The sequence below is a fragment of the Panthera onca genome, chromosome B4 (assembly GCF_046562875.1).
Source record: "Panthera onca isolate mPanOnc1 chromosome B4, mPanOnc1 haplotype 2, whole genome shotgun sequence".
Classification (NCBI taxonomy): domain Eukaryota; kingdom Metazoa; phylum Chordata; class Mammalia; order Carnivora; family Felidae; genus Panthera; species Panthera onca.
The window spans coordinates 133,214,563-133,240,188 of NC_138345.1; the positions used below are offsets into that span (position 1 = coordinate 133,214,563).

The 25,626-nt window shown below is 40.2% G+C and overlaps 1 protein-coding gene across 2 annotated transcripts in view; it reads right to left on the bottom strand.

The window, feature by feature from the left end:
- Positions 1-25,626, bottom strand: part of MRTFA (myocardin related transcription factor A) — a 101,815-nt gene that overhangs the window by 45,490 nt on the left and 30,699 nt on the right. Inside the window, exon 1 of one of the 2 annotated variants that reach the window (XM_060659495.3) lies at positions 16,224-16,368. The exons of the other annotated variant lie outside the window; for it this stretch is intronic. Within the exon in view, the coding sequence (XP_060515478.2) occupies positions 16,224-16,353 (130 nt within the window). The 5' untranslated portion in view covers positions 16,354-16,368. Of the gene's footprint in view, positions 1-16,223; positions 16,369-25,626 lie in introns of those variants that run through there. 2 annotated transcript variants of the gene reach the window in all.

Below are 25,626 nucleotides of genomic sequence, written 5' to 3' on the forward strand. Positions count from 1 at the left end.
TGCTACGTGTCAGACCCTGTTAAGTGACTGACATGCTTTTAATTTAATTAAAAAAAAAAAGCCCCATGAGGATGGTACACTTATTATCTCCATTTTACAGATAAGGAAACTAAGGGTCAGACCGTCAAAATTTTGCCTTGGGTCACACAGCTCCAAAGTGCTGGCATGAGAATTTAGTACAGGTCTTTGTGATTCTAGAGTATGGGCATTTAATACTATACATCTCTTTAGAGGAAAGAAAGTAAGAGGAAAAAAGGGAAAATATCTGTCAACTTTTATACACAGTGTTTCTAAAGCCCAGCGTAAGATGAGCTATTAGAAAATGATTTAAAAAAATTTTAAGTTTATTTATTTTGAGAGAGAGAGAGAGAGAGAGCGCGAGCGAGTGAGAGTACAAGCAGGGAAGGGCAGACAGAAGGAGAGACAGAATCCCAAGCAGGCTCCACATCATTAGCACACAACCCAATGTGGGACTCGATACTCACAAACTGTGAGATCATGACCTGAGCCAAGATCAAGATGTTCAACCAACTGTGCCACACAGGCACCCCAGGAAATGATTAAATACAACAAATTGATTTGATTTGTGCAAATAGAGAAATTTAGAAATTTAAGAAACTTACTTACAATTTAGTAAGTCTGAACACTTCAAAGAAACAATAACTAATGAAAACTCTGGCCATCTTCCAAAAATAAGTCTGAAATATCAATCAGCAGCCCTCCTAAATAACCCATCTATATATAGGGCCATAAGGGATATTATGCAAACTTCTTGACTGAAAAACTTGTTGCCTCATGAGAGCAAAAAGTCTATGACTCAAGTTTTCTATGGAGAACACAGTAAAGGCCAATTTACCTCTTGTTTTAGAACAAGCCTAGCTCAAAGAGGAAAGTTTATCTAATAAATCTTTCCATCTGTAAAACTAAATGAAATTAAAGTCCAGTTATCTGAAAATTCCATCCTGTCCCCTCTCAGCAGTGAACTCTAAACTCCATGCTTTTCTGAAATCTGACCAAGTTCCCCATTCAAATAATAGAATTCACCCTGTATCAGTACTGTCTGGAGTATTGGTACAACCTGACTATAGATAGGTACTGTCTTATACGTTGCACAACCCTCCCCTGCCAATTTGAACAATGTTTATAAGGAGGATTAAAAAAAAAAAAGAAGACCTAAGCAATAAACTCCAAACTATAGTTGTCAGTCTCTACTTGATTTTGTTTTAGAATTGATCTGTTTGGTTGTGTATATATACACATCCTTCTTCTAAAACTTTCAACTACAAAGTAATAGGTTATCTATATGAATTTCCCCTTAGTCTAACTTAATTCCTCTCAATTCTAAGCACTCTAAATAAAATGCCTATTATGTGTCCAGACTTTAGGGATTATGCATTTTAGAAGAAATCATTTAATAACTCACTATGTGCTAGTACATTTAATGCACACCCGCCATCACCAAGGAGTATCTGACACAAGTTCAAATGATCATATTCATAGGCAGTGCTAGGCCAAGTAGATTCAAAAGAGTAGGAATTTGACAAAATCTCTCTATTCATTATACACCAGCATTCAGATTTCTTCTCCACTCTTCAAGTCGATAAAAAATTAAACAAAAATACCTATATGTGTACATGCATGAGTCTTTATCCTTTCACTGTTATTGAATTCCACAAATTTAATATATCATGTGTCTCTAAAATTAATCAGGAATTAATCAGAATTAGTCAAGTTTTCTACCTGTTTCGAACAAAGGTGATCAATTGCTATTTGTATAATTGGTTTCCTGGGAAATCAAAGCAAAGGAGTAAACGTCATATATTTCTGCCCTGTAAGGCCATGGAAGTGGGTTGATGGCATTCGAGGGGTAATGTCCCAGAAATGGACACCTCAAACAAATACATGAGTCAGGACTAGAAAGAAACAGCAAAAAGTAAGTGATGCGTCCTCAAGCCCAGCACTGTGGCTTCCACTGGTCAGTGGTCCTGGATTTCACTGGGGAGGGAAATGTGCATCTTGGAAGGTTGTCCTCCCCCTTATTCATATTTACCCATTAGTGATTCCACAAAGGCTTCTGGAGTAGAGGATAAAGTATTTATGAGGGAAGCAGAAAAGAACAGGAAGGGGGTTAGTACGGGAATGACCACAAAAAAACCAAAACCCTCTTTTGGCATCATCCTTTGTTCAGTAAAACCTCTTCAAGGAAGATTCTGACTGCAGGGACATTTCCAAAGCCGGATCTCCTAGTAACTGGTCCACTGTTTTCCCCTCCATAACCTTTAGGTACCAGTCCCAGAATAAATAAGCAAATACAACTTAATTCAACAACAGACATCACCACCTCTAACTTCAAACTGGAGAATCTGTTTCACTGGGATGATCAGAGAAGGAACAGGGTGGGTTTTAGCCTTAGGGGGAGCTTAGCAATGCTAATAATTAGAATACTCATCTTTGCAGCAGTGAATTACACCGATTTTACTGGTGTATTTTGTACCTGTTTATCTCCCATGCCTTAAAAAATCATTTAGTGATACCCAAATTGTAAAACCACATCAACTATCACTTAGAACCAAAGCCTATTCTCTGAATATTCACTACTTCCATCCTTAGACTATATGATTAAAAACAGGTGAAGGATGTCCCAGAAGAGGGTACTCCTCATGTTCTGCTGCCTAGGTCACTTTATAGCATCACCAGCAAAATGGAGACCGGAAGTCAGGATAGAGACACACATCTCTGTTCATTTCTCATTCATCCGCCAAACAAATATTCACTAAGTAACTACCATGTGTCAGGCCCCATGTTAAGTGCTGGATACACCTGTGGTCTCTGCTCCTATATAAAGTTTTCAGTCCAGTGGGGAAACACACAGCAAATCACATATCAAAAGTACAAGTTATGATTAAGGTTTTACAAGAAAAGAATGAAGGATATGAGAGAGGTCAGACCCTGGAATTCATAGTTTCTCCTCCATATGCTCTGTAATAACCACCTTTTCACATATCCTCTTTACTACTGTATATATAGTCAATTATTTAAGATACTAAAACTCCTTAAAACACAGAGAGACCTTGGGGTAAACTGTATTAAAATAAATAAATTGGGGCACCTGAGTGGCTCAGCTGGTTGTATCTGACCCTTGATTTCAGTTCAGGTCATGATTTCACAGTCGTGAGATCAAGCCCCACACTGCCAGTGCTTGGGATTCTTTCCCTCCCCACCTCTCTCTGCCCCTGCCACCACCCCCCCTCCTCAAAATAAATACATAAACTTAAAAAAAAAGTTATGGGCACGCAGTGTCATTTATTCACTTTGTGTTTATTTGCTTCACACACTAGTTGGTAAACACACCAATTCACCTCATATCCATGCCTCCTTTAGTTCTTCCCTAGTTTCTTGTCAAAGCTCTTCTCAGGCATTCATTCAAGAGATATGAGGTTCTACTAATATATGCCAGATATTTTGCTTGCTGCTGGAAATACAGCAATGGACAAAGTCACTGCCTTCAGTGGTGTTTACACTTCCATGGGTTACAAGAGTGAAGAGTACTTTCAAAGAAATACTCAAGACACCACATCCTAACTAAACAGTTAGATTCTTCCCATTATTCAATTCATCCATTCAAGATCTTTTGCCCTCTCAAAGCCACAGTTGGGTACTAGAGTACTGGGTACTACAAGTATGAAAAAGACGTGGTTCTCATTCTCATGGAATTCTCACACCTAATGGGAAAGAGAAGCTCACAATGTCTGGGGAGCCTGGGCGCCTCAGTCAGTTAAGCGTCCAACTTCAGCTCAGGTCACGATCTCATGGTTCATGGGTTCGAGCCCTGCATCAGGCTCTGTGCTGACAGCACAGATTCTGTATTTTCTTCTCTCTCTGCCCCTCCCCTGCTTGTGCTCTGTCTCTCTCTCTCAAAAATAAATAAACATTAAAAAAATTAAAAAGAAAGAAAGAAAGAAAGACCTGATGTCTGTAATGCAGACTTCTACTTAAAAGGTCATAGAAAAATGCAACTTAGCTAATACACATGCCCCTCTAAGGGTCCCTGACAAATCCAGTCATCTGGTCTTATGGGTGATATACATGTATGCATAAATAATAAAAAGAAATAGTGGTTCCTTAAAAATAATAAAAGTCCAGGGCACCTGGGTGGCTCAGTTGGCTAAGCTCCGACTTCAGCTCAGGTTATATCTCACAGTTTGTGGGTTCGAGCCCTGCTGACAGTTCAGAGCCTGAAGCCTGCTTCAGAGTCTGTGTCTCCCTCTCTCTCTCTGCCCTTCCCCGCTCACACTCTGTCTCTCTCTCTCTCTCTCTCTCTCAAAATAAATAAACCTTAAAAAAATTTTAAAAATAATACAATCCAAGTAGTTCTCTACTTTTTAGATGTTACAGGAATGCAAAGGTGATAGTACCCAACACTGGAAGTCACAGAGAAACAAGATCTTTTCTACATGGGGTAAGAATAGTGAAGCCATAAATGGGGTCTTAAAAATATTTTATCCTCATGATCAATCTGTATTAAAGTTTCAAGTAATTTAAAAAAAATTTTTTTTTAAGTTTTTATTTACTTCTTTTGAGAGAGACAGCATGACCCAGGGAGGGGCAGAGAGAGAGGGAGGGAGGGGGAGAGTCAGGGAGAGGGAGGGAGAGAGAGAGAATCCTAAGCAGGCTTTGCCGGGTCAGCACAGAGCCTGATGTGGGGCTTGAATCCACGAACATGAGATCATGACCTTGGCTGAAATTAAGAGCCGGATGCTTAACTGACTGACCCAGGCAGGTGTCCCTCACGTAATTTCTTGGTGTCATTCCCAAAAAGTAGTACTTGTCCGGGTCCCTATTTATCGTAATTTCTCACAAGTCCTTCCTGAGAGAGGCCAGAGAGATACAAGAAGAAAGAGAGGTGTCTGCGCTCCCTTGCTCTTTTCCCTGGCCTTTCCTGGTTTCTGGTTCTCAGACCCTAGAGAGCATCCCTGGAATTGTTTCCCTCTCCTGAGTTGTACGTAGGATTTCCTCAAGCTTTCCAGATGCTGAGTTTTTTTAGACCCTTTCATGGTTCATTTTCTTCCTTCAACTTGGGAAACCGGCCTAAATGGGTCAGTACAATGTACACTGCATCAAACTGTGTTTCTGGCTTTTGTGCTTTTAATACAAACAACAGCATTTTTAAGGCCCAGTGTATTCTATAATTAGCCCTACCCTTAAGCAGAAAGGGCTTACTGTCAACCTAACTATAATTTCTGGGGAAAGGGGCAAGCGAGCAAGACATATGGGGTTGGTTATACGAATATTTCATAAGTTCCAAGTGGATCCAATACACTTACAGAACTGACCAAGAACATCAGAGAAAGAATCACAAGACACAATCCTGGCTCTGCTGCCACCTAATCCAGTCACTTAACTTCTTTTAGCCTCCATTTTCCCACTAGAATACAATTTGTAAAAACAATCCTTGCCCTTTGAACTTAAAAAAAAAAAAAGTTCCACAATGTATGTGAAAAGTGCTTTGTAAAACTATAACACAAAAACATAGCTTTTCTCTAGGACCGTAGACACGGCTAGTAATCTGGTACCACACTTCCAAGGACATGCTTTACTTTGCAAAATGAAAGGGCTTATGTCAAAACATCCAATGTTGTTCTGGGACAGGGGGGACCAGGAGCGAGCTGGGGGAGGAGAGAAGAAAAAAAGAAGAGAGAAGAGGAGAGAGGAGAAAAAGGGTAGGGAAGGGCTTTGTTTCCTTTTGGAAGGTAGTTCTGACAGTGAAGAAGCACCCTCTGTTCTCAGACTCCATTCAACCTGGTATGTCTAAAGGGCAAGACCCAGCGAAAGACAGAAGGATCAGTACCCATTCATTAATCAAATGAAATACATAGTGAGTGTTCAAAGCATGATCCTGAAATTCTAAGCTGTCAATACAGAAATGGTAGTTAAAGGACCCAGAAAGGTCATTTATCTGTTGGCAGAGAAAAAAAGATCTGCAGAAATTCAGATCCAGAGGTAAGACAAAAGGAGGAAGGAGAGGTAAGAAAAACATGGTTAATTCTCTCTGGGATCCTACTGATCCACCATCTAAAAATCATACACCTTGTGGTATCCTGGACTGGATTTTGGAATAGAAAAAGCAAATCAGTGGGAAAGCAGCTGAAATTCAAATAAAGTGTGGAATTTACTTAGTAGTATACCAATGTTAACCTCTTAGTTTTGACAAATGTACCATTGTTACGTAAGATGCTAACATTAGGGGCAACTGGGTGAAGGGCATATGGGAACTCTGTACTATCTGTGACTTTTTTGTAAGTCTAAAATGACTCCAAAATAAAAAGCTTATTTAAAAGAACCCATTGATTTGACTCTCCCTTCAGAAAGATTTATGAATCAATTACTAAAGCATATTAAGGGTCAGGTTTTTGAAACTGAAATGTTACCATCTCTTGGACAAAAGAAATTGCTGATTAATTCCTATAAAAGACTAATTAGTTATGAAGAATAATGATGGGCCTTTTAATAAACTCAAAACATAAAATGATTTGTGGCATAAACAAATAGAATGAACCACAATGTAATCCTGAAGAGAGATAAAATCACGCATATGAAAAACCACCTATGAGATTTCAAATTTGGTTATCAATATGCTCAATCATTCAACCCTTTTGCAATCCAGTAAATTTCTCTTTTATCTCTGTATATATTGTGTAAACATGAGTTAAATTATCTCTCGAATAATCTGCTTTCCATATCAAAGTAATACCAAAAATTGATAAATATTATCTATTTAATCTGAATACTCTCAGGGATTCAGGCAGAGAGATAAGGTATCTTCCTGGGGTAGCAAACCTGGGCTACTTATATACCTGCCCTGACATGTATGCGCAAAGGATAAGCTTATGAAAATCTAACTTAAGCCACTAAAATATGTAAGACAAAAGGTCTCTGTATTGTGAAATAATAAAATGGTGAAAACACACATGTGCTATCTTACTCAATTCTTAAAACAAAGCTACGTGGAAGGTACTATCATTTTTTAAGTTTATTTATTTTGAGAGACAGCGAGCACCAGCAGGGAAAGGAGCAGAGACAGGGAGGGAGAGAGAGAGAGAATCCCAAGCAGCGTGACACTGCCAGTGCAGAGCCCAACCTGGGGCTCGATCCCAGGAACCATGAGGTCGCGACATGAGCCGAAATCAAAAGTCGGATGCTTAACTAACACCCAAGCACCTGGAAGGCTTATCCTATTTAGTTTCTTGATATTTTTGAAATTAACTTTCAGTGTTTGTTATTCTGTAGTTGAGGAAACTGAGCATAAGACAGATTAAGCAATTTGCCTAAGGTCACAGAGTAAGTAAAGGGCAAAGCAGAAACTGGAACCCAGCTCCATCTCCATCTACAGCCAGAGCCCTCAGCCACTCTTCTATGTTGTGTTTCTCTTCCTTCATAAAACAGATCAGTTCCTCATGTTTAAAAATGACACTATTAAGAGTGCTTTCTGCATGATGTCGCTGGAAAAAAAAAGTGATCTACCTACTTACTAGTAAGGGGGAAATCCAGGTGATTTCAGTGAATAGTAAATGGCATTTCAGAACTCTAGAATCTAAAAGCTTCCCATATTAAAATTCCAAAAGGAATAGAGATTAACAGGATAACAGTGGTCACATGTAAAGGTCATTCAAAGGGGCTCCTCCCAGGGACAGGAGGTGAAGGATACAAGAGAACTTCGCAGGCCTACTTCTCAATTGGCTCTCAAGACAGAAACACCCACACTGAGGAAGCACCTACTTCCTGGTACAACTTCATTCCTGCATTCTTCCCTGGTTTTTCCCTGGTATTAGTAAGAGTCTGGGTCGAATGATTCATTCATTCATGGAACTAATACTTACTAGGGACCTACTTACTATATGCTAGGCCCCATGCTAGATGATACAGCAGTAAAATGGACAGATGAGATCCTTGCCCTCACAGAGCATATGTTCTAGTGGGAAAAACATAATAAAAAGTTATTTATGTTATAATTTCCAGTGGCACATTATATGAAGAAAAATACAGCAGAATAAGAGAACAGAGAGTGACTGGGGTGATAATTTTACACAGAGTACACAAGGAAGGCCCTTCTGAGGAGACACACATAACTCTTATAAAGAAACCTAAGTGATATGATAAACCACGAAAAGATCTGGAGAAAGAGTGTTCCAGGCAGCAGAAATAAATAGCAAGTGCAAAGGCACTGAGGCGAGAAAAAGGCCTCTCTTGAGAAGGAAACGAAGATATAAGAGATGAGGAATCTAATATGTTGAACTCCTACATTATGCAGTCACTGGGTTGGATGTACTGCTTTAGTGACTTCTTTCATCTCAGCAGCTATTTGAGGTATGTATTACCTCTATTTTATAGATGAAGAAACAGTGGCTCAAAGAGGTTAACTAACTATGCACAGCTAGTTAAGAGGCAGGGACAGAGTTCAAACACAGATTGGCCTGATACCAAAGTATGTGCTTTTTCTACCACATCACATTTAATGCCAGAGTCATAAGAAAAAAAATTAATAATTATGCATAAATAAGTAAATAAATCAAACTCTCTCCCATATCCTCAAAATGTGGGGCTCACCATTTCATTTTGGGTAGCTGCTCATCTCACTCTGGAAGTAATGTCCTTCTCTAATTGCAGCGGGCAGATCTCCAACTGCCAGCTACTCCAATGTCATTGGTCACTTTCCTAAGGATCTGTAAGGCACTGCTCAAACAACTCCCTCATACAAGATCTGAGCAGAACATGGACTTGCACCAGAGGTCTGAATGTGGTGTAGATAAATTGGGAACGTGCTTCCTTTAGACTGGCAGGGCCATCTGAACAAACCCTTCCAACGTTAAAGGCCCCAGGAACAGCGTTTTCCCTGCCGCATTAGTTCTGCACGTTCACCCAGGCAATGTGGGCAACCTGAAGCTCATTTGCCATTCTCTGTTGGTATTATTGGTGCTGACATTTTGCACCCAGCTTTGTTGAGGGTGGGTGACAGGTGAGCAGATTCAAAATTTGGAACATGATAGTCACTCTACAGCAAACCAGAAGGGACAAAAAATCCTTTCCCTGAAAAATATATTAGAGTACTTATTCTTTCTAGATCTTTATAATGTGGACTTGAAAAACATAGCATGATAGAATATTCATGACTGAAATAATGAAGGAGGCCTATATCTCCATATAAATTCTGTAAATATTTAGAAAGTTAGTTTTTTTTTTCTATCAAAGTATTGCAAACTCTCCCAACAGGCTTATCCTATTTAGTTTCTTGATATTTTTGAAATTAACTTTCAGTGTTTGTTGTAATTAATGACATTTAACAGAAATTCTGAGGGGAAAAAGGTAAATTTTGATTAAAATAATTATTTATTTTTTAATTAAAAACATTTATTTACTTTTGGGAGAGAGAGAGAGAGAGAGACAGAGACAGAATGTAAGCAGGGGAGGGGCAGAGAGAGGGAGACACAGAATCTGAAGCAGGATCCAGGCTCTGAGCTGTCAGCACAGAGCCTGACGCGGGGCTAGAACCCATGAACCACAAGATCATGACCTGAGCTGAAGTCAGATGCTTTAACTGAGCCACCCAGGTGCCCTTAAAATAATTTTTTAAGTTAATTTTTTTTTTAGGGCAAGGATTAGGAAAAAGAGAGGTGATCAGAAATGAGAAATTTGGCCAAATGTGTTAAAAATACACACATACAAAAATCTGGAAGTTCTTCAAATATTTATGTGTAAAGTTCTCTATGGGCATTTAAAGGAAAACACAATAGTTTTTCCTCTTAAAGCCTAGGTGATGTAAAATTTTACCTGTCTCAAAAAAATTAAAAGAGTGTTTTAAAATAAATTTTGGCAAAAGCTAACGGCAAAATTTTTCTTCTCTGTAGAAGATGGAAAGGCAAAGAAAGAGGCAAAAATTAAGGCAAAAATTAAATTTCATGCCGCACATGAAGTACGAAAGCTATAAGTCTATCAGCTAAAATTGCTGGAAGAGCTTCAATTCTCAAGATCAAATACACAAAGGAAACACCAGTCTATTATAATACGGCAGTCCATCTACTGCAGGATTTTCCCTCTCTCATTCCTCCTCCAGGTTTAGTAGAGACATCGGAGAAGTGAATGTGTATGTAACTGTAAGGGAGTTCATGTTGTTTGAAGAGTGCAACTTTGTATTTCCTCAAGTTTATGTGGTCAAATTTGCAAGTGGAACATTTCATTACTGCAGGTTTTGCACAAAATTTTACGAAACAAACCTACATTAAGTTAAAGCAGAACTGAAATCAATGCCTTTTCTGGCCACTTCAGGAATGAGTGCCATATATTTTCCTATCACAGAATCCTCCTTTTCATTTAAATACTTGGCTCCTTCAACACATTCCAGCTCCAAAGCTAAAATGGAAGTAGAATATAAAGTAACCAAACAATTACGCAGTTACCACATACCACATTTTTCTAGCACAATTTTGAGGGATGCAGAAGGTGCCACACCTACCAGCAGAATACTTATTTTTAAAATGTCCTGGCTACTAGCTTGTAGTTTCCCTCCTCCTGCATTTTCAAATCATCTCAGTATTAACATCCCTCCCTAAGAAGCCTCACCCTAGTTGTTTTGAAAAAATGCATTACACTTGTCTGACACACTGTGTGATACACAAGACCCCTCTTTCCCTAGTTTTTCTGCCTCATCAAGGCATGAAAACAGCCAGAACCACAGCAACAGCTGGGGATCATTAAACCGACAGAAATAGCTTAGGAGACTCCAATGGTGTGTGCGTGGGGGGAGGAGAGGCTCAGTATCAGATTAAAAAAATCAAAAGGGCAACAGAAAGGAGGCGGGGGTGGAGAAAGGTGAAGCCTAAGAAGTCCATCACACCCAAATTTCCTTTACATAGCCAAAGGGATGCACTGAAGCAAAAGGAGGGACAGGTGACTGCAGCCTAACTTGCCTAGCCCCCACCTATTCTCACATGGAAGGCTTAGTCAAACCTGAAAATGTGGGTCAGTGAAGACAGGTGGGGAGTGGGAAGGTAGGGGGGATTCATGGCATCTCAAAGGCTAATCCTAGTCTGGAGGAATCTGGATGGGAGTCAGTTCTGGGGCTGTGCTGACAGTAAAAATCAACTTCAAGAGGTGGGGGTATGAAAAATATATGCTAACCCCTAAGTGGACTCAGAGACCAACCCAGTCCCAAGGAATCCCTTCAACTGGGGAGGACCAAATGCTCGATGAAATGCAGGCTGTCGGGGCTGTTCCTGCCAGAGCGCAACCACGCCTCCAATGCTAGCTTTGTAATCTGCCAGGCCTCCGAAGGTCAGTACAGGAATGTGCCATCTGCCTGGCCCGCTGCCCGAGTGTGTTCAGCACATATCTGAATGCCCCACAGGAGCTTTATTCAGATCACTGCATAGGAATGGGCTTGCATATCCTGATCCACATGACTTCAAGTCTGGTTAGTCTTAGGGTCCCTGGGTATTCTCTCTATCCCACTGGCTAGGTTGTCATTTAATATCATCAGGTCCTCTCCCACCAAGGCATATTCTTCATAACCAATCTCACAGGACTGCAGTTTCAGACAGTTCCTCACCTGCAAGCCTGAACAGGAAATGATTCGATTGCAGATATTATGACTGCAACTCTCTTTGGCAAGAGTGTTTGGTAACTGTGGGATTGCATGAACTTCAGCTGAACATTTTATTTGATGCATCTAATGATTTACTAGAGAAGGCTCTGGGCCGATGGCTGTTCTCAACAAAAACAACCACTAAATTACCCTCTTCTAGAATGGCTTCTTTTCTAACTCATAAATGTTGGAGGAAAAAAATGCTTATGCATATTTCCAAATTATACCAGTTTTGGCTAAGTATATTTGAACACCATTTTCTATGGTTTTCCAAAAAAAAGCAACTGGCTTGTGCTGAATATTTTATTAGTAAGGGCAGGAAACACACAAAAATAAACCTACTAAAGAAGACTAAAAAAGCTATATGTATTTAGTTTACACACACACACACACACACACACACACACACACACACACACACAGGTATATCTCACAGACAGTTCATTTTAAGGCTGCATAACACCGAAGGACAGGATATGTGTCAAACTACTGTAACTAATCACTTTTCAGTGTGTGCAGCCTACGTGGGAGTAATTGTACCAATATATTTCTCATCAACTTTTAACAGAGTACATTCTTTACCAGAAATATAAAAAATTAATGTCATAATATTTATAACCGATCACTTACTATGTACATGCCTTAGTACTAGGTACAAGGTAGGAACTGAGAAGAAAGACAACCCTATATGTTTAAATAATACTTTACACAGCTATTTTCACACATATGATCTTATTTGACTCTATGAGTCAGGATGGCAGACATCACACCCATGATATAATAAAAGACACAGGTTTGCCAAGCTTAGAGCAGTTTAGCCAAACTCACACTGGCAAGATCAAACCAAGACTTTGTTCTTGACTATAGGCTCAAAGCTGGAGCGCTAGCTGCCTACCACAGAAAGGCTTTCAGCCCTCAAGGAATTAATCTCTGACACCCAAAGCCTTGGCCAGTGTTTCTCAGATGTACCAAATTTCTTCTCAGTAAGAATCTCACCAATCTCCTGGAACAGCATCATATTCTGAATCTAATTCAAGCAATTGTGGGGAAAGGTTACTTATTCATATCACTGACAATTAAAAGATGTGAGTTTCTTCTGAAGGCTAGAATTATTAACACGAGCCTGAATAAAACTGAATTAGGACAGAGTGCTCAAAATGTATGTCATTTAGGATAAATGCATTTTCTTATGGGCATAACACTGCCCTCTAGTGCCAGGAAACACAGTACCCTCAACAAAACACAGTACCCTCAACAAAAACAACCACTACATTACCCTCTTCTAGAATGGTTTCTTTTCTAACTCATAAACCTTGGAGGAAAAATATGCTCATGCATATTTCCAAACTATACCAGTTTTGGCTAAGTAACTAGACTAGACTAACTAACTAGACTAACAGCTAATGCATATTAACCACCTACTATGTATAAACGCACTTCACTAATAAGCACTTTAAAGGGAGAAAAAAAGAAATGGTTAAGCCTATCACACACATACAATCATAACAACTATATAGGCCCCTCAAGGAATTTATAAATATAATAGAGAAGATAAGAAATGTAAAACAAATCACAATAATCAAAGACAGTGTTGTAAGTGCTTTGAGTTTGCAGATGATGAATCACTAGAGTACAAAAAGGATCAGGAAAGCTTTGTAGGAGCAGCAGCATATAAACCTCTTTGGAGGACTTCATAAACCAGATATGAACAAAAACCAAAAACTAGATGGGAGCCAAGACCTAGGGATAGGAAGTATTATAAGGTTAAGAATGTTAACTAATATGCTCTGATTTAGATATAGAATTAAGAATTAAGTCTGTGAAAGGGAGTAGTAGAAGGTATCTGGAAAGGTTGGCAAAATGTCTAAAACTGTGCCCTTCAATATGGCAGCCACTTGTCACATATGCTATTTAAATTTAATTAAAATTAAATACAATTAAAAATTCAGTCACATTTCAAGTCACTGCAGCCACATTTCAAGTCTCAAGAGCTACATGTGGCTAGTGGCCACTGTATTGGACAATATAGATATAGTACTGGGCAGTGCTGTACCAGCAAGTTGTATTAAACCACAAAACATCAACCTTTCGAGGGCTTCTTCTAAAAAATGCAGATCTGATCCTATTAATAATGAAAACCACAGGGGCGCCTGGATGGCTCAGTTGGTTAAACATCCGACTCTTGATTTCGGCTCAGGTCATCATGATCTCACAGATTGTGAGACCGAGCTCCACATTGGGCTCTGTGCTGACAGTGTGGAGCCTGCTTCGGATTCTCTCTCCCTCGCTCTCTGTCCCTCCCTAACCCTCTTGAAACAAATAAATAAGCTTAAAAAAATAATGGAAACCCCATAGGTCCTAATGCCATAAGGGGTAAATAAAAAAGTGTGGCCCCAGGGCACATGGGTGGCTCAGTCGGTTAAAAATCTGACTTTGGCTCAGGTCATGATCTCGCGGTTCATGAGTTTGAGTTCTTCATCGGGGTCTGTGCTGACAACTCAGCTTCGGATTCTGTGTCTCCCCCTCTCTCTCTGCCCCTCCCCCCCGTCTTGCTCTCTCTCAAAAATAAATAAAAACATTAAAAAAAAAAAGTGTGGTCCCTATCCTCCGAGGCATTCCCAACTGTCAACTAAAACAATAGTAAAAGTATCACACACACACACACACACACACACACACACACACACACACACAGCCTCCCATAATCCTAAACAATTATGTTTAAAAATGTGTGACAGCTTTTAGAATCTGTTTTGGTTTTTTTTTGTTTTTTTTTTAATTAGGAAAAAGGAAGCCAGAGCTAAGAAAACTATGAAAGAAGGAAAGGATCATCATCAGGGATATCTATAAGAATAAAACAAAAGTGGAGGAGAACAGTCTTCCACTGGGTATTTTTGAGTATTTGAAGGAAGAACTATCTTTATCCCTCAAACATCTGTTTCAAGCCCAAAAGAAGTAATACTGGACATCCTTTACACTTTCACTATCTAATGCACAATCTATTTCTTCTGTATAATTCATAAAATGACACTCATTTTTAAAAAAACAATATGTACTGATAGAAAACATAATATGAGTCCTCTCAAGACCCGACATATAGAATTCTAGATACAAAGTTCTAAGCACAGTATAAAATTAGAAACACATACAGTCAACTGCTTAGGCTAGTTGTCTAAAATTACCATGCTGATAATACTTATGACAATTCTGCATCTCTATTTCTTATATACTTCTGTACTTGAAATAAAGACATTCTCAATGGGAATCTGTAACACTGTAATCTTCTGGGTTACGATAAGCCAAAAGTAGCAGCCCAAAACACGATAAGCCAAAAGTAGCAGCCCAAAACTTTAAGTCCTAAACCGTACTCTCTCTCTGCCTTTCAAATAATCTTCCATAAAATGCTACTGTGGGTGATTCTTTGACATTAGTCTATAACACTTCTGACACTAGGCTATAAAACTTTTCAAAGAACAACCAACTGCCTCTCAATCAGTTTTTAAAACCATTCTCTTTGCAAACCAGGCACTGACAATCACTCGTCTCTTCATCAGTGGATTCATTCATTGCTGATGCCACATGCTCAAATCATCCTGTCAAATGTTAGTAAAGTCCCAAAGAGATCTCAAGAATTCAAAAGAAATGTCTAAGTTTTTAGAAGAGTAGCAGTTATGAATCAATAGTAGAGATTGTGTATAAATTCTGCCAATGGACAACAGAAAGCTTTCTAAGCTAGCAGAGGGAAAATGTTGACAATTCTTTTCCATTCACATCCGACAGAATTTGAATCAAGTCCTTACTCTCCTTTTTTCATAACCCAGAGTTCTGAAAGAATTACTGAACTTTTCTGCAGAACTCAAATGTGTCCATTCTATTCCCAAAGAATATTTTTTTCAGCAGTTTCAGAATACAAAAGAGGGATGTTCACAAAAGAAAAATCCATTATGGGTGTTAACCTACTGTGCTATCTTTCATACATGTGGATGGAATTCTAATGTAAGTCTAAAAAGACTTCTTAAGGCCAGCCCAAACTGTCCACACTAACCCAAACTAACATGCAGTATAAGTCAAAAGGCTTCCAAAAATTATTTTATTTTAAATTAGAATATCTTAGTGTTGTGACATCTTAGAGGTTATATATCCACTTTCAGTATTTAACAGAGAAGTCATCATCACTAGCTCCCTATTTATTTGTATAGTACCTATGGCCAGACTATATTTTATTGATAAAACACTGCATCTAACCCATATAAAGGGGAAGAATCTCACCTTATAAAGAAAAGCTTTTTCTTCCTTCTTCCATAATCTAGGTCTGGTATATGAACTGTGCATGGGTAGAAGGAAAGGATCAAGAAAAACACCCTGAACACTGTCCCATCAGGTCATGAAGTACACACACCCTACGATACCATGCTCAGTTGTCATCCCGTTGAGGGCTCAACAAACTCTAATAAAAAACCGTGGGAGAGCAAACCACCCAAAGTCAAAGTTTGGATGGCTACCGAGAATTAGGGAGGAGACAAAAAGACTGCAGTAAACTGAGGAGGAAACAAAAGCATGCAAATCCCAACAGGATAAATATGCCAACCTTCCCGCAAACTGTGATAAGGGGCCAGGCACACTGCTGAGTAGCTGTCCTTTCCCGGCTCCAGGACAATCCATGAGAGTGGCAGAATCCTGCAGGTGGGTTGATGAATCTTGGTCTTCTCCTCCAGCATGCTGGGGGAGATGTGAGGCTCCAAAGGCCAGTGTTGCAATAACCCTGTCTTCCTTACCTCACTCCTTAAAGAGGCCATTTATTATTTGCGGAAAATCTGATTAGCATTGCTCTTTAGGTTAAAGGTGGGTACTTCATTTCTGCAGTGCTAAGGGTTGTAAGAACAGCTAGATCCCGTTTACTTAGGGAGTGGGGCGTTAAAAGCGGTGACAGCAGAAGGTCAGAATCAGTAAGTCTCCTGGAAAACATTTCTTCCTGTCAGCACTGGGCCACGACATAGACACCTCCCTCCTCTACCCAAATGCCAAAAAGCAGGACTGGGATGATTTCAATGTGTAGAGCTGGAAGAGAAGAGGGTTCCCTTAGAGAAAATGCTCGTAGCAACCAACCAACCTCATTCACCCAAAATAGTAAACAGCTGGTTTCTCTGCTCAGAAGCAAAAGGCTTCTGCCAGACAAGCAGTATCACATGACCAGGTTTCCTCTTCTCTCCTGTGCCTCTCTCCCTTCTTGTGCAAAGTCTGCACCAAAGTGGAACAAGGACCTATAACACTGCACTATTTTATTTCACTTGACATTTGTTTTTAAAATGTTTACAGATGAAAGATAGCAAATTGGGAGGAAAGGCGGTCAGTACCAAGGGAAAAACTCAGGAAGAATTTACTTTGAAATAAGCCATATCACAGCATCAAGAAGGGTACCATAAACATAATGGTTAATTGGCGAATGTGCTCAATGAATGGATAAATGAGTGAACAGACACTGCTTAGCAATTTGCAGGTATTTTGCTGATAAAGTCTGTAAAAGAATGATAGAGCTCAGTACATATTTGACTTTTCTGTTTAGAAAGAAAAGAAAGGTTCTTCAGATGCTAGCTAGTGTCGGGGCATCTGGGTGGCTCAGTCGGTTAAGCGTCCGACTTCAGCCCAGGTCATGATCTCACCGTTTATAGAGTTCGAGCCCCACATCAGGCTGTGTGCTGACAGCTCAGAGCCTGGAGCCTGTTTCAGATTCTGTGTCTCCCTCTTTCTGTCTCAAAAATAAACTTGAAAACAAAATTTAAGATGCCAGCTAGTGTCAGAGACAGCATACTGCAACAACAGTAGCAGCCCACCAAAATTTTGAGATTCATACCCTATCTTATCAACCTCAACTTACCTTACCATTTGATTTTACTACTTAAATGCCACAGTTGCATCATTCAAGTCACAGGGTAGAAAATCAGGGCAGCTACACCAACAGACTAAATTGAGAAAACTACCCAGGTAACCATGGAAACAGCTGCCATCATGACACTCACTGGCATGTTCACCCAAGGTGGTCAGTAAGGCTGACAGCGGTGTGCCACCAGAGCCTTCTCCCCACAAAGTTCCACGGCACCTGAAAGCTTAGCAAGGCATAAACTGTAGAGGCATGGAAGCAAAAACCTCTATGCGGAGCAATGTGTTCCAGTAGGAAAGCAGATAAAGTACAAGAATCAACTGTGTCACCATCATCTGCCACGGCCCCTACTCACAGGGCAAACCAGGGGGCTTTGAGGCCACAGTTGCTCATCCTCATTCACCCCCCTGCATTGTAAGAGGTTCAATAAATATTTGTAATACGGAAAGGAAAGAAAAAGAAAGATGAAAAAAAATATCAGAAATCCTTCATTTAAGCAACGCCTTTTCCCCCAACAAGACCATGTGAAGATTATAATTGGGCCAATGTCACAATACAAATACCACCAATATGGAATGACTGCGTTTATATGAAATTCAGGAAAAAACAAAACTATGAGGGCAAAAAATAAAATCTGTGGTTGCCAGGCATGGAGAATGGGGAAGGAGATGGTTTACAAAGAGGCACAATGGAACTTCTTGATGGAAATACTCCATGTATCTCGATTATGGTGGTGGTTTTGCTTTTTATCAAAACTCACTGAACTGTACCCAGAAGAATGATGACTGTCTATCAACTGATCTCAATTTTTAAAAGAAAGCAGATTACAAAACACCACCCATAGAGGCAGAATGGAACGGAATGAATTATAGGCTCTAAAGCTAGATAGCCAGGGTTTAAATCTTGGCTCTAACACTTCATAGCTGAGTGACCTTGAGATACTTATCACGTCTGTGCCTCCATTTCCTCATCTGAAAAGTGGAGACAATAGTATTTACGTCGTAGCGTTGCTATAATAAATGAGTTGAACACATGTAAAGCACTTAGAACAGTGCCTATCCTGCAAGCATTGAGTCAATGCAAGCTGTCGTCATCACTCCATGATATAGTGCAAACATAAACATATCACTGTGCACAGAAGAGGCTGGAAGGATGGTTGCTATCTGGGTGGTGGGAATAGGCTGATTGTATTTTTCCTTTTTCTCCCTTCTGTGTATCTGTATCTTCCAAATATTCTACATTAAACAAACACCTTTATAATAAGCAAAAAAATCTTTTTTTTTTTTTTCTCAAAAAAACATTTTCTTAAAGTGATAGAAAGAACACTAGGCTGGGACTCAGGAGTTCTGTTTTTCAGCTGTGTTAATTACTTAGCTGCATAACCTCAGGGTGTCACCTTCATCTCTAAAAAGGAGTGGTTCTCTAAGATTTATGGTGGGACTAGGAAAGTTACACCCTCTATTTTGTTTCATTTTTCTTTCCATATTTACTGCCTGCCTACCATGTGCCAGGCACTGTGATACAGACAGATGAAATGCCTAAGTCCCTGCCTTCATGGAATTTATAATACAGGCTCATAAACAGACACAGACTCGTACCCAATTATACAATCCGTCAGCATAATAAGTGCTCTGATGGGAACTCAAAAAGAAGACCTAGCTGAATTTGGAGGAGTTAGAGAAGACCTGACCTGAGACCTGAATGATTTAAAAAAAAAAAAAAAAAAGTCAGGAGGCCTGTGTGGCTCAGTCGGTTGAGTGTCTGACTTCGGTCAAGTCATGGTCTCTCTCTGGTTCATAGGTTTGAGCCCCGCATCAGGCCCCCTGCTGTCAGCACAGGGCCTAATTCAGATCCTCTGTCTTCCCCTGCCTCTCAAAAATATTTAAACATTAAAAAATTTTTTTTTCAAAGATAGGGGCCCTGGATGGCTCAGTCAGTTGAGCGTCCAACTTCAGCTCAGGTCACCATCTCACAGTTTGTGAGTCTGAACCCAGCAATGGGCTCACTGCTCTCAGCACAGAGCCCACTTCAGATCTTCTGTCTGCCTCTCTTTCAGTCCCTCCTCTGCTCGTGCTCTCTCTCAAAAGTAAATAAAAAAAACATTAAAAAAAAAAAAGTCAAACTAAAGATGGGGAAAGAAAGTGCAACCAAAGGGAGAGGCATGTACAAAAGCAAAAGGTGTGAAAATAACAATTTCTTGGGGAATAGAGGATGGACAGAAAAGGAAATAGAGAAAGGGCATTTTGACACAGTATGGAAAGAAAGAGGGCCAACACCAGCAGTAGGGAGGTTGGTTAGGAAGAAGGAAATGGGCAGTCAGACTGTTGATAATCTCCAGAAATCATATGGGACTGGAAATGTTTTATTCTCTCTCTCTTTTAAGAGAGAGAATGTACAATGCACAAGCTGGGGAGGAAGGCAGGGGGTGGGGGGGAGGGGGGGAGAGAGAGGGAGAAAGGGAAGGAGGGAGGGAGGGAGGGAGAGAGAGAGAGAGAGAGAGAGAGAGAGAGAGAGAGAAATGTTAAGTAGGCTCCACGCTTAGCCCAACATGGGGCTCGATCACACACCCCTGGGATCATGACCTGAGCTGAAATCAAGAGTAGGACGCTCAATGGGGCGCCTAGGTGGCTCAGTCGGTTAAGCGTCCGACTTCGGCTCAGGTCACGATCTCGCGGTCCGCGAGTTCGAGCCCCGCGTCGGGCTCTGGGTTGATGGCTCAGAGCCTGGAGCCTGCTTCCGATTCTGTGTCTCCCTCTCTCTCTGCCCCTCCCCCGTTCATGCTCTGTCTCTCTCTGTCTCAAAAATAAATAAAAACGTTAAAAAAAAATTAAAAAAAAAAAAAAGAGTAGGACACTCAACCCACTGAGCTACCCAGGCTCCCCTATAAATGTTTTATTCTTACTCAAATTATATATGCCACAAATAAATCCGGTAAATGTTAGTCTAAGGCGTACTTTATTATACTTATAAATACAGCATATACTGAGAAAAACTTTACAAACAAAAATGTCAGTTCACTTCCATATACTACGTGGCTAATCATACATCATCGTTTAGTCAGCAAATAGTTATTGTGTGTGTTATGCATATGCTAGGTGCTGGGGAAAAAGGGAGACACAGACAGTAAACAAAGGAACAACCAAAGCAAGCAAAAGAATCAGATTCACTTTTTCTTCTGCCCAAGACTTATTGGGATCTTCCACCTCTCAGAAGCCACAGAGGCAATGGGACACAGTGGCTGGGAACTGTGACTTGGAACCAGACAGATCTTTGTATAAATTTTTGCTCTTACCACCGGTCACCAGTTTGGCTTTGGATAAGTCACACAACCTCACGGAGCTCTCACCTTACCTGAAAATGGGGATAACGTAACCAAATACATTTGGTTTAAGATAAATTTTATGAAACAAGCAATACTGAGTATGTCAGCTATCCGGAAAACGTTCAAGAAATGGTTCCTTTTATTAGTTTTAATTTTCCAGCTTAGGACAGCTCAAGACCTCCCACTATATAGACAAATACACTCACAGGATATAAAACAGGGGGAGTAAGGTATAAAGATCTATTTAACATTACTAAATTTACATTTTAGTGAATTACAACTGTTTTCTCATAAAGATGTCATGCTTGGAACTAACATTCCTGAAGGATTTGTCAAACTGTTAATATCTGCCTATATTACATGACCTAGTAAATTAAATAAAAACCATCACCCAAAATAGGGAGCCAGTCACAATCTCTTCTGGGATTCCTCATTCTGACTCTGACACTGAGTCATCTAACGAACCAAGACAACGCAGAGAACCGATAAGCAGTCTGAGCACAAAAGTGGAGCAGAGGAGTCACAACACACTGCAGACCAGTGGTTTACTGCAAGCAGACTTTCTGAAACAGAAAAACCAAGATGGAAGGAGAGTTTTCTCACTGGCTGCACCTTTTAGTAATCATGTCTTCCAGGAAAAAAGACGAACAGCAATTAATGTCTCTCAAGGGTGGGGGGGAACTGCTGCTTCCCTATAATCACATACTCAAATATGCTTCAACCATCTTTTTAATTTTTTTTTTCAACCATCTTTTTAAAATGTTTATCTCTTACAAATGACTTCAAACGCTCTAGTGGTCAATTAAAGATTTTAAAAGCAGAACATACCACACATTAAGAAAATGTCTTCTCTATGACACTAGAGCTTAAGGGCCAAAATGATTCTATTTAAACTGCTCCCCCCCTGCCACCCGCCATACAGTTTCTTTTGCAATAAAACCAAGCAGTGATACTTCAGTCCAAACAGAAGAATTTAAGAAGCAGAGGAGAACCGACAAGATTTTCAAGTACAACTTTTCTTTTTTTCTTGTTTTTTTTTTTAAATTTTTTTTAACGTTTATTTATTTTTGAGACAGAGAGAGACAGAGCATGAACGGGGGAGGGTCAGAGAGAGGGGGAGACACAGAATCCGAAACAGGCTCCAGGCTCTGAGCTGTCAGCACAGAGCCCGACGCGGGGCTCGAACTCACGGACCGCGAGATCATGACCTGAGCCGAAGTCAGCCGCTTAACTGACTGAGCCACCCAGGAGCCCCTTTTCTTGTTTTTTTAAAAAATTTTTGAGAGACAGAGAGACAGAGAACGAGCAGGGGAGGTGAAGAGAGAGAAGGAGACACAGAATCTGAAGCAGACGCCAGGCTCTGAGCTGTCAGCACAGAGCCCATCGCAGGGCTGGAACCCACAAACCGTGAGATCATGACCTGAGCCAAAGTCAGATGCTTAACCGACTGAGCCACCTAGGCGCCCCTCAAATACAACCTTTCATTCAAGTATACGTTTTTTTAATATGTAAGTCTATGCTTATACGTAAAGAACACCATACTTTTACATCCTTTTGTCTTATTACTGGCTTACAATCTCCTTTATAAAGATTAGTCTCTGTAGAGAATTCTCAAGCTATCAGGGAACCCCAGGATCTTTCTGCCTACCTAATCCTACACAGGACATCTTCCTGATGCTCCCCTCCACTCTCCCTCCTGTCATTAGGCCACAATGGAAGGTGGCAGCTAGTGAAGCTTTTTTGGGTAACTTTGTAATTAATTAATTAATTAATTTACTTATTTTGAAAGAGAGAGAGAGAGGCAGAGAGAGAATCCTAAGCAGACTCTGCACCGTCAGCGCAGAGCCAGAACCATGAGATCACAACCTGAGCTGAAATCAAGAGTCAGACAAATGCCCAAGCGACAGAACCACCCAGGCACCCAGCTTCTGGACCACCTAAGCACCCGGCTATGCTCCACTCTTACAGGTCTCCAGGATGTACTATGTACTGGCAAGAAGAGCTTAAAGAAACCACAAAGACAGGTTCTTCCTCTCAGGTGCAGGAGAGCTGAGCTAATTATGCTAGAAATCCGTCCATCAGTGCTCTGCCATAACTGCTTGTGATAGGCCCAGAACATACTACCATTCGCTCTGTTTCAATGATCCAGGTGTCGCCAGACAAACAAGCTCTTGACATAGTGAACTTAGAATGAACAAAATTCGAAGTGCACAGTTTGGGGGGAAAACTATCAAGACTGGGTCAAACTACACTCCTGTTGGTTCTTTCTCATTTCTTTGTGGTCTTTGATTCTTCACGCCTTTCAAAGCTGAAAGCTGCTGCAACCCTTCTAGCCCAGGTCCGTCATCCCTCACTCATCTCCTCTGCAGGAGTCCTTACTGCATGCTAACTTCTCTGCCTCTCCTGACGTTTTCCCTAGAAACCAGGCTGCCCGGCAGTCACTCACTCACCAGGGTTACACATTTTGCTTCACACACATCAATCTTCTAGTTGACATAATACACAGAAGCTCCAGTCTGAGAATAGTACAAATAGGAGCGTCACTTAACCACACAGTGTTTGCAATCTGGGAATCTGAAAAAACTTTCGGCCCTTTAAGATAGTGAGTTTATTGGGGAGCCTGGGTGGCTCTGTCGGTTAAGCGTTCGACTTCAGCTCAGGTCATGATCTCCCAGTTCGTGGGTTCGAGCCCCGTGTTGGGCTCTGTGCTGACAGCTCGGAGCCTGGAGCCTGCTTTGGATTCTATGTCTCCCTCCTCCCCTGCTTGTGCACACTCTCTCCCTCTCTCAAAAATAAATAAACATCAAAAAAATTTTTTTAAATAAAATAGATAGTGAGTTTATTGAGATCCCTAAAAGGTACTATACTCACAGAGTCAGTTCCTTTGGAAGGCTTCATAATCTTATTTTATTTATTTAGTTTTTTAAATGTTTATTTTTATTTTTGAGAGAGATGGAGAGAGCGGAGGAGGGGCAGGGAGAGAGAGGGACAGAGGATTTGAGGCAGACTCTGCACTGACAGAAGAGAGACTCATGTGGGGATCATGACCTGAACTGAAGTCGGATGCTTAACCAACCGAGCCATCCAGGCACCTTGAAATGCTTCATAATTTTAAAGAGTGCTGTCCTTCATCACACATCTTGAGACTGATACTATTGAACAAAAAATTTTTTTTATCAAGACTGTATTACAAAGAAGGCATCAACACTTCCCAGGATACCTTTAAAAAATAAACTATATAAGGCCACACAGGCCCACTACAAAGATTCAGTGAAATTTAGGGGCACTTGACGGCAGTTGGTTAAGCGGCCGACTCCTGATTTTGGCTCAGGTCATGATCTCACGGTTCATGGGATGGAGCCCTGCGTCAGGCTCTGTGGTGACAGCAAGGAATCCTGCAAGGGATTCTCTCTCTCCCTCTCCCTCTCTCCCTCCCCTGTTCACGCTCTCTCTCTCAAAATAAATAAACTTAAAAAAAAAAAAGATTCAGCGAAACTGTGATGAAAATAATTTCATAGTTTTAAATGTAAACTGTGAAGTTAAGAACTCAAAGTTGGACTGGGGATAATGAGCCTTCTTCATAAAAGTTCATTATTTTAAGAAAACATATATATTGTTTTATAAACGAAAATTAATTTTAAAAGTTAAAACATGACTACCACTTGCTTCGTAATTTTTAAAAATTCACTTAGGGGTGCCTGGGTGGCTTAGCCGGTTAAGTGTCCGACTTTGGCTCAGGTCATGATCTCACGGTTCATGGGTTCGAGCCCCGCATCAGGCTCTGTGCTTACAGCTCAGAGCCTGGAACCTGCATCAGATTCTGTCTCTCCCTCTCTCTGGCCCTCCCATGCTCATGCTCTGTCTCTCTCTGTCTCTCAATAATAAACATTAAAAAAAAAAATTAAAAAGAAAAAAACTCACTTAGATTTCTCAAATTTCTGAGGTCTAAAATTCTCAGATAATCTCAAGACAAATGCTACATCTGGTCTGTATTCAGGCCATGGCTCTGAACATACCAATACATCACCTTACTATCAGGAAACAGCAACTTCCCTGATTAATAAAACTAGGTGAATGGTGAGGAAGAATAAAAATTATCTTTAACTCTTATATTTTTATGAAAAATCAAAAAACAATAGAGAGCCAAAAATTATTTTCTGAATCCAGACCTTATATTTAAACTTCATCCCCACAAATTTAAGCAATCAAAATGACAAGGGGAAGCAGAGCAAAGCAGTCACTTAAATAAGTAAACGCTTAGAAAGAATGTGGTCAAACAGAATCTTCAGTTCAGAATCTCAAGATGCATAATAATAAGGGACACTCCACTCTTTTTAAAATTATGAAACACTACAACTCGGAACTGACTCTCTGAGTCTACTATCTTTTAAGAAACAGATCTGCCACCTGTTCACATCCATCATCTTAAAGCCCTGGCTCAAAACTTACCTTTTCCAAGAAACTTTCCCTAATTAACCTCAAAAAACTCTACTCACTCCACCTGCTATACTTTCAGCATATAATTTTCTCTGATTTTGTAGCATGACTACATCTATCTCCAACTAAATGCTAAGCTCTTTGAAGAAAAGGATTAATGTCTTTTTTTTTATTTTGCCACAAAATTTTGCCAAAAAAGAAAATAGGGCTCTACCCAATGGATACTCAACAAACATTATCAAATACACACAGCTTCCAGTCCACTATTTTTCAACGAACGCATAAACAATTATCGAACACTTAGTACTATTATTTACTATCATCGTCAGATCCCAGGGAAAGGGATTTGGAAAA